The 9,902-nt window shown below is 46.3% G+C and overlaps 2 protein-coding genes and 1 long non-coding RNA gene across 3 annotated transcripts in view; 2 read left to right on the forward strand and 1 right to left on the reverse strand.

Annotated features, from left to right (window-relative positions):
* Positions 1-9,289, forward strand: part of LOC106809904 (protein tumorous imaginal discs, mitochondrial-like) — a 15,763-nt gene extending 6,474 nt beyond the window's left edge. Inside the window, exons 11-14 of the mRNA XM_014813142.1 lie at positions 6,424-6,617; positions 6,948-7,063; positions 7,611-7,708; positions 8,265-9,289. Coding sequence (XP_014668628.1) covers positions 6,424-6,617; positions 6,948-7,063; positions 7,611-7,708; positions 8,265-8,401 — 545 coding nt within the window. The 3' untranslated portion in view covers positions 8,402-9,289. The remainder of the gene's footprint in view (positions 1-6,423; positions 6,618-6,947; positions 7,064-7,610; positions 7,709-8,264) is intronic.
* On the forward strand, positions 3,384-4,569 carry LOC106809912. Its single transcript, XR_001393922.1, has 3 exons — positions 3,384-3,461; positions 3,766-3,849; positions 4,527-4,569. It is a non-coding gene; the product is annotated as an uncharacterized LOC106809912 (long non-coding RNA).
* LOC106809905 (putative RNA-binding protein Luc7-like 2) overlaps positions 9,102-9,902 on the reverse strand; it is a 10,304-nt gene continuing 9,503 nt past the window's right edge. Inside the window, exon 11 of the mRNA XM_014813143.1 lies at positions 9,102-9,114. Within this exon, the coding sequence (XP_014668629.1) occupies positions 9,102-9,114 (13 nt within the window). The remainder of the gene's footprint in view (positions 9,115-9,902) is intronic.

The raw sequence follows: 9,902 nt of genomic DNA on the forward strand, positions 1-9,902 counted from the left end.
GTGTGTGTGTGTGTGTGTGTGTGTGTGTGTGTGTGTGTGTGTGTGTGTGTGTGCGTGCGTGTGCGCGCGCGCGCGCGCGTGTGTGTGTGTGTGTATGTGTGTGTGTATTATTTTGAGTTACCAATACCATTACTTACATTCCATTAATTATGGTTCCATTCAGAGCAACGCCGTTCCAGAAACCGGAAATCCATGCAGAAATCGCGCGCTGCAGAGACGATACAGGCTACAGGTACGCATTTTCAAGCCTTAAGACAAGACACATGATATATTCAATTAATTATTTACACCATACTTTGTTTATGTCGACACCTAAGCATTGCGTAATATTATATTCCTTAATTATGGTTCCATTCAGAGCAACGCCGTTCCAGAAACCGGAAATTCATGCAGCAATCGCGTGCTGCAGAGACTGATCAGGAGAGAAGAGATCGCCAACTGAAAGACAAGGACCTTCACCGAAGACGCGCCGAGGAGGCAAGGACTACCAACAAAGGTATTGCTTGCTGCGGCGGTATTGACTGTTTTGATGAAGATCTCTACACCGATATTCGACACTCCCTCAGTAAGACAAGCATATTCGACTGTCCCACGTGTCCTTACTGCAATGCCTACACCTGGACAGAGGAACGCAAAGGTTTCTGTTGTAGCAGTGGTCGTGTAGCACTTCAATACAACGCTGCAGGTCCCAAACCAGGCACCATCTCCCCTCAGCCACCCCAATCAATCCAGAAGTTATTTCTTAACCGGTCCTTTATTCAGAACTCCCGCAACTATAACAATGCCTTAGCTATGACGTCAATTGGAATGACAGAGGTAACTCAGAAAGGTGGCGGCTGGAACCCGGGAGTCAGAATACAAGGTAAAGCGTATCACCTCATTGGGCCGTTACTCCCAGATCAGCCACAGCCAGGACAACCACAACCTGTACCAACCTTTGCACAAATATATTTCCACGATCCCGACCATGAACTCCACAATCGTCGTGCACACCACACAAACAGCCATCTCAATGAGTGCCTTCTGCTGAAGGCACAGGAGGTGTTGCATAATTGTAACCCTCTCATCAAAGAGTTCAAGTCCGTCGTGGAGTATGTGAGTGATTTGGCTGCCCCTGAGGAGGTTAAGATATACCTAACAGAGAGGGGACGTCCACAAGGCATCCATCGAGGTACCATGAACCTACCAACTGGATCAGACATTGCTGCCATATTGCCTGGTGGAACTGAAAGTCAACAATTCCACCCTTTGGATGTGTTACTGCAGCTACGCGGAGGAGGAAAGAGAGAAATTGACGCCCTTCATCGACTATATGATCCACTCTCCTATGTTCTCCTCCTACCTGAAGGTTCATATATGGATACCACCGTCAGCTGTCACAACGTCAGAATGGTCGCCAAGGCATCACGGCTTGCGTGAACAGGCATATATGCCACCTCATCGGATATCTCTGAAAATCGGTATGATTATCGATCATGCTCCTGAGAAACTTCGATCAGATTCATGGCCACAGTAACAGCTCCCGGTACATATAGTTAGGCAGCTGCTGCCCCATCTGATCGTCGCTGAGTTAGTGTCTGGAGTCTATGCTGGTCGACAGCTGCTCATTCCGCGCATCTCCATTTCGCCGAGTGACAAGATCTTTCCTTTCACCATGATACGTCGCCAGTTTCCAATCCGCCCTTGCTTTGCGATGACAGTCAACAAGTCACAAGGTGAGTCCCTTCACCGTGTCGGCGTCTACACGGTCAAAGACTTCTTCAGTCGATCACGGCCAGTTCTACGTACGTCACTGTTAGCCGCATGGGAAGTGCCCGACAGCTAAAGATTCTAGCTGTAGACGCCAAGAACACAAGTAAACGTTCCGTCATGAACAATGTGGTCTACACAGAAGTTCTCACCACCTAGGCTAACGGGCAAGGACTAGTATATGTAATAACTAAACATATATATATAACCAATAAAACAAATGAAACTCTAGCCGAAAACGTTTCCCGCGCCACACGTGTCGTCCATATATGGGCCATATATATATATATAGGTATATAGTTGTGTTTGTGATTAATAAAATATGTGCAAGACATTGTAATGCATCGTGTTCTATCGAATTTATTTCCGTTTGACTTATGCACTGAATCTTGACTCTTATTATTATATCTTTTTAATTAATTTCTGTGTCGGTGCTATCTATTGCACGGTGTAGCCCGTGCGGTTACCCACCGTGGAGGAATTGTACGTCATGTGCTGGGTGACCGGTTGTAACACGTCGTCGGTTCCAACATGGCAGCGGCCGTGCAAAGTACTAGAACTTTGATTAGCAACAAATTAAAGTCGTTTTCAGTCATTTTAGTCAGAACCCGTGCTCAGAGTTACAGCCAAGGAAATGTATTGGGACTCAGGAGTAGTCTGCTGGCACCGACGATGTTTGCAGTTCATGCGTGATCCGGATATTTCTTAATGTGATGGCGTCGTGACATGTGCAATGTACCCTTATTGTATTTGTATAATATTATATCAGAGGCGTATAAGAAATTGCTTTATACGCTCTTGATAATATTAATACGTATTACTCAAGTGAGTAATACTATTAATTACTTTTATTAATAGATTAATACACACACAATCTATGAAATCTAATGTCAATGAAGGAAAAAAAACTTTCTGCGTAACGGCTGTTCACACGTTGCATGAGCAGGTGAAGGTAGCCCTGGGTTCTGCAGAGTTTTGTTTTTATCCACAGAGTGCACTCGAACCCAGTTCACCCTAAGCTTACCCGCATGCCGTCACGGCGTGTGGGTAACCGATTACCACATTAGGTCTAGGATCCATTGCATTTATTAAGGCTCATAGCTTGTAAGGGTTTGGATCCTCTACGTCGGTTGGTCATCTGGTGCGGTTGGTAAATGAAGACCAATCAGTTGGATCCCAGCGGGTCCTTATATAATTGGACGGCAGGCCCGTGGCCTTGCCTGGCTTCCGTGGATTTCTGGCGGGTCGAGAGCCTGTTAGTCGAATCCTTACAGCCTCATAAGGTCTATGTCCCCCAGGGTACTGCCGAACGTACCCTGGGTACGGTCCGTATACCGGAACGTACCTGGTAACTATCTGGATATGGTTAGGGTTACGGAGTAGGCGTAGGCGACTCCCTAGACTCGTTAGTGGAGTAGCCGATGTATGGTCCGGCATATTAGATAGTACCAGGGTACGTTCCGGCAGTACCCTGGGGGACATTAGACCATCTCAACATTTCTAAGTACCTCGGTCCGACTCCATGCAGATTTACTTAGAGGTAATCCACAGGTTATTATTTTGATCTTTCAGAGAGGTTTTCACACAACAAGTGGCAGCATTTCTCGACGACGTTTCACGGATCCGGATATAAATCACAGAAAGACTTCTACAAAATTCTTGGCGTTCCTAAAAATGCCCCGCAGAAAGATGTTAAAAAAGCATATTATGAAGTATGGATTCAGTTACAGATTTAGTTACAAGTTACATTTCATGTTAATTGTTTCCCAATTTCTATATAACACTCTAGAATCTAGATATATAGTTCCAATCATGTAAAAGTAGATTGTTCATACATTACAATATTGCAATGCAATTGAGTAACACACAACCAGTTTGTTCAACCATCTTGCTGGACAACAATATAAAGTTGTTCAAATGTGTATGCATCATCGTAATGAATCTCCCTCCCAAATTATCCCCAACCAATGACTGACCATGCCTTCTACCTGTGGTTTTCGCACATTTCTTTTCCAGCTAGCTAAAAAATACCATCCAGACACATCGAAAAACGATCCAGATGCCTCTCGAAAATTCAAGGAAGTATCAGAAGCGTACGAGGTAATTACGTCATCCAGGTTACCATCGATGGCAGGTGATAGCTATCATACAACTGTAGGATGATAGCTTATATCTGTTTGCTGATAGCAAACGGCTAGCTATTTAATGATGAGGTATAGCCGTTCAGTGGATGAGTCTTGGGCCAGCATTTATCATATCAGTTTTGCTGCCTACATGGGGTCAGTTTGCTGCCTGATCCCAATGCTGGTGCAAATACTTCTTGCTGCCGAGAAATTCCCTATACACCTAGTATAGCTGAGAGGGTAGACTCTATGTCCCCCAGGGTACAGGCGGACGTACCCTGGGTACAGACCGGTATACCGCGAACGTACCTGGTACTATCTAATAAGCCGGACCGTACCTCGCCTACTCCACTAACGAGTCTAGGGAGTCGCCTACGCCTACTCCCTAACCCTAACCCTAACCATATCAAATAGTTACCAGGGTACGGAACGTACCCAGGGTGGCTTCCGGCAGTACCCTGGGGGACATAGACCTATGAGCAGGTAGTATAAGCTCCAAAGATTCTGCCTGGTGATTAAATTTGCTGCTTGCCTTTTTCCTCTGGCAGTAAGCACTTACAAAGTTAAATCCTCTACTCACTTGCGAAAACAAATTTCATTTTGATCCCGGGACGTAGGCAGTCGTTCACCGGCCGCACGTCTCTTGTTCCTCAGATACTCGGCGAAGCGAGCAAGCGGAAGCAGTACGACACGTGGGCTCGCAGGGGACTTCGGAGCCGGTGCCGGCGCGGACCGCGAGGCTTCCAGGGATTCAGTCGAGCATCGACCCGGAGGAGCTCTTAGGAAGATATTCGGCGACCTCGGATTCGGAGGTCAGCGGGGCGGCGGGCCAGGGGCTTCCAGCAGCAGCAGGGATCCGTTCTCGAACTACGGCTTGCGGATGGGCCTTCACAGCAGGTTGGCTGCGATAGAGGGAACAGCCCCTCATCGAAAGCAATCGTATCTAATCGAGCTGGGATAGTTATAACGAGTCCTGTGTTTGGCATGTAAAATCTTAATGTAGTCTAGAAGCTGTGTTGTGAAGTGCAGAATCAATGAAAGTACCTTGATTTGATTTTGAGAACTGTGAGACCAAACTGCTTTGTGATGTTAGTGATAAGTAGCCAGTTTTATCAGTACCAATACATGTAGTCGCAACAGGTGAGAAGTATCCTAAAAGATGATAAAACATTTTCAGATGTAAGTAACGTAATGTAATGTAATGTTATACATAAATGTAACAATATAATATATATGCAACGTATAAAACTGTTTTACATGACATACATAATATACATGATGTAACAATCTAGTATGATTGGCAACTTATAAAATTGTTATACACATAAACATAATAGCATAATATACATAATGCAACAATCTAGTATAGACGTTGTTAATAAAAACTAGAACTGAATACAGTCGTACTAACCCGACGCTCTCACGTTCCACAGATGACGATGAGTCTCAGCTTCCAGCAGGCGGCCCGCGGCGTCAACCGTGGACATCACGCTCAACGTTGTTGGACACACGTGTGCGACGTGTAAGGGCTCGCGCCGCCGCCTCGGGAACAAAGGTCGAGCATGCCCGCAGTGCAAAGGCACGGGAATGGTAACCGCCTCCGTCACATCACGCCCCGCCGCGTCACGCCCCGCTACGCCTCGTCACGCCCCGCCGCATCACGCTCCGTTGTGTAGATGTTACGCGTTTCTGACATCGTTGACGTGATCGTGAATGCTGATTCGTTGATGTTGGATAGTTGATCGTTGACTTAGATTGATTGCTGATTGTTGTTGTTCATGTCGAATGTTGACATTAAGTTGATTATTGACATTAATGTTGATCGTTGACATTGATGCTGATCGTTGACCTTGATCATTGACATCGATTTGTTGAATTAAGATTATAGATTCTGACACGAAACCCTGCGGTTATCGCAATTACCTGTTCACTTGTCGTCATTCGCCGCGCTCTGTTCTGCTTCAGGAAACGGTGAGTACGGGTCCGTTTGTGATGCAGAGCACGTGTCGTCGTTGCCAGGCCACCACCCAGCATTGCCGGCACCCGTGTCAGACGTGTCAGGGCCGTGGCTCGACCATTGCAGAGGAAGACTGGTCACCGTTCCCGTGCCCGCCGGTGAGTGGCCCCACCGCCCGGCGGTCGCGCGGGCGGCAGTCTAGTACCGTCGTCCGTCGCGTCTAACTTTTACCCGTCAACGTTCCTCTGAAGAAATAATTAATGATAAAATGATGATAAAAACAGTATAAATGTATAATATAAATTATATATATATATAAACTATACATAGTATAAATGCCAATAGCCACCTTGCTATCGCTTCCACTTCTCGGGCCGGGTCGACGTGACATGCTCTTGGCTGTGACTGTAAGCCTCTTATCGTCAAATCCCTTGCCATTTCGCGGCGATGGGCGACACCAAAAACTAAAACAAATTAATAATAGACACCTAGTGCGAAACCGAGAGGGTTTGAGTGGACGACGATGTTGTGCAGTTCTTCTATCCGTGACCGGGGACGTTAAAACCGCTGCCACTTGTTTTCGTTTGACGGCAGGTGTGGACGACGGACAGACGGTGCGCATGCCGATCGGTAAGAAGGAGATCTTCATCACGTTCCGAGTCCAGCGCAGCGACTACTTTCGTCGCGACGGCGCTGATGTACACACTGACGCCGTCATCGGTGTCGCGCAGGCCATCCTGGGAGGCAGCGTGCGCGTGCAGGGTCTCTACGAAGACGTTAACCTAGCGGTAAGTGCGTACGAGTGATCGTCGTCCTAGCAGAGTTTATTCCGTTCGGTGATGTGTTCTACGGTAGCACTGTCTTGCTAATAATACACTCGAGCCAATTTGCTGTCTTAAGCTTGCGACTTAAGCTTGCGTCTTAAGCTTGCGACTTAAGCTTGCATCTTAAGCGTGCGTCTCAAGCTTGCATGTTAACCTGCGTGTTAAGCTTGCATGTTAAGCTTTCATCTTAAGCTCGCGTCTTAAGCTTGCGTCTAAGTTTGCCTCAAGCTTGCGTGTTAAGCGTCTTGTAACGAATGAATCGATGAGTAAAACTCGGTTGTCGTTGGCGTGCAGATTTCGCCCGGTACATCCTCTCACGTGCGAGTGAGGCTGGCTAATAAGGGCATAGCGAGAGTGAACAGTCACGGATTCGGCGATCACTACGTCCACATCAAAGTGAAGGTCCCAACGTGAGTGCTCCACTTGTTGCCAGTCGATTCCGTTCGATTAAAATAACAATCGACATGACAATGACATCGATTCTCGTTCTTTTGTGGTTGGTCGCCACTGTACTTGCTTTGATCTTGGCAACCTGTTGACACGTCAGTGGCATGAACTAAGGATCGATGAACGCTTTAAGTGGCGGAAGTAACTCTGTAAGTTAAGTTAATTCGTGAACGATCTCGTGAAGTTAATTTCAGTCATTCCCCAGTATTTTGTTCCCATTTGTTGGCAGTTTCTTTACGATTTGTTAAAGGTTTTTTTCCGATACATAATTTTACGCATCGTAAAGCATAATTGCCCATCAGCCGCCTATCGGCAATATTTTCTCGGATAAATTGTGATTGATACACCACTTTCTAATAATCCGTGAACAAACAATCGATCATTGACGGTCACATCTCTATCATACGAAGGCCACGCGACGAAATTACGTTCCTTACCGTGTCGTAACACGTCGTGTCGATCGAGTCGCGACGCTGTGATTCTGAGCGCTTTGCTCGTTCATCGTTACAGCAAGCTGGATGAGAAGCAGAGGGCGCTACTGCTGGCGTTCGCCGAACTCGACAAGGACTCGACGGGAACCGTGAACGGCATCGTACAGACAGAAACCGGTGAGAAACGTAGCGTGATCATCGATGATGAGCGAGTTTATCCTGTAGTCCAGCAGCAGGCCGCGCCAGTCGTCAAAAAATACATCCTTAGTCCAAAAAAAAGTCAAAATAAATCCAAGATTTATCCTTTAGTCCATAAGTGGACCAACCTGCTTGCTTGCTGAGCAACACCTGAGACTTGGGGCCGGTCGTTAGAAACCGAAAGATTAGTTCTTAACATTGGTTTTAACTTTTTCGCGTGGACCGTTGAGATAGAAACATCGTAAATCTACGAGAATGAAAAAAAAACAGCGAGTTTCTTCGTTACTTCGCGTAAATTGGAAATTCTGTCAGCGGTCTAGGCGTAAAAGTTAAATGTTGTTGACACTAATGTCGGATGACCGATTTTGTTTCCGACAACGGGCGCCCCGGCACTTATGTTCCTCTGCTCTCCCCACGAAAAACAACTGGGGTTGCTAATCAAGAATCGGGGTCACAGCCCGAAAAAGGTTACCCCCCCCCTAACGTCAGAAGTGTACCAACCACCAGCGTTCTCTTGTTTTCCCACGCGTCACAGGTAACCGCGCGGCAGACGACGAGGACGAGGAGCTGGTTGCCGAGATACGGCGCGTCGTCAACGGCGACGCCGGCCTCGGAAAGAAGAAGATAGCGGACGAGATTGAAGAAGTCGCCAACGACACGCGGCAGACGTGAGCGCCGACAGGGGGCGCCACGCAACACCCGAGGACCGTAAACGCGACCGCCAGGGGGCGCTACATTGGTTTCTCGAATCGCGCGAGGGGAGGGAGCTGTCTTTTTTTTAGTTAGGGAGAAGCGAAGTCGAGGTGTGGTAGGTGTAGAGGCATGTAGTAGAAGCTTGGCACATGTCAGGACATGGTGCAATTAAATTAACCCCCGGGCAGTCCCTCTTATTACTTGAGTGGTTTAGCGATGGCTTGCACACATAGTGAAAGCCACTGTGAAAGTATGTAGCGAACTGTAGAGTGAAAATATCACAACTCCTCTTGCGTACGGGCGACTAGGAAGTGGTTCTTTGCGCCACACAGGTTGACCAGGTCTTCCCGACAACGCTGAACAAAAGTCGCTTAAAACACAATTTTCCTCGACAGTGAATTCACGTCCTTTTGTTTTCGCTTACTCCCAAGCTGTAGCTGCAACTACAATCTGTTGAAAGCCGGGGATTCAATCGATTTAGTTGTGACAGTAGATGCAGGTGGGTGTCGAGGTTTCGTTGATCGTTGTGTACATAGCCTCGAGTTTCATCATATACTTGATAAAAAGTTCAATCACGGGAATGGTATTGAAACAACACTTGTCGATTTATTATGGCGCGAGTAAAAGTCGCGGAGGACATTACTGGCTCATGACTGCTTTGCCATCACCCCTCATCACATTATGCGGGATTGCTTCCGAAAGACACATTAAACACAAACTACTGAAACATCTCGAATATTGCCTAGCATACTGAATATTGCATTTTTGTCTTTTCGCGCAATAGAACTTGTGCATGGGGTCGAATCGATTAGGATCATTACTCGGGGGGTGGGGGGAAAGCAAAACTACAAGAAATGAAAACGAACACGATCAAACAAGATTTTTTTTAACGTCTGAATTAACGATATTACGTTATTATCATCCCTAACTAACTATTGGCGATGTTTCATGGTACATCCGACATCACGCAGTTTACACGCAGTATATAATATGTAAACAACTCTAAACTAGAGGGATTAATAAACGATAACGACAATCTTAGAAAACGCACTACATACACACAAAAATCATCACACGTGACTGCCTGCACACTTGTTTTATACTCTACATAGTCAACATATACTGTTACCATAATTGAAATATGGTTATCGGCATGTCTTGTCAAGAGGGTCGTTGTTAAATGCATATATATATATGTATGTGCATACGCAGCAATTTTACAGGGATTTGCACACGTTTTACAGGGATTTGCACACGTGTTTTACAGGTTTTAAGTACAACTCTGAACACCTTTCACATTTCCGATCGCTTTTTCGTCATTGGAATTTCAGAAATTACATTTTTATCCCGGCCTTTTTTTTCTTTAGAGGCTACTAAAGGGTGCCGCACACCAGCCGATTTTACAAACGATGAAGAGATGAAGCGATGAAGCGATGTAGGTGTGCGGCGGCCTTAAAATCGGCTCATCGGTTCAAAATCA

Source organism: Priapulus caudatus, unplaced genomic scaffold, assembly GCF_000485595.1.
Source record: "Priapulus caudatus unplaced genomic scaffold, Priapulus_caudatus-5.0.1 Scaffold395, whole genome shotgun sequence".
In the NCBI taxonomy this organism is placed as follows: domain Eukaryota; kingdom Metazoa; phylum Priapulida; class Priapulimorpha; order Priapulimorphida; family Priapulidae; genus Priapulus; species Priapulus caudatus.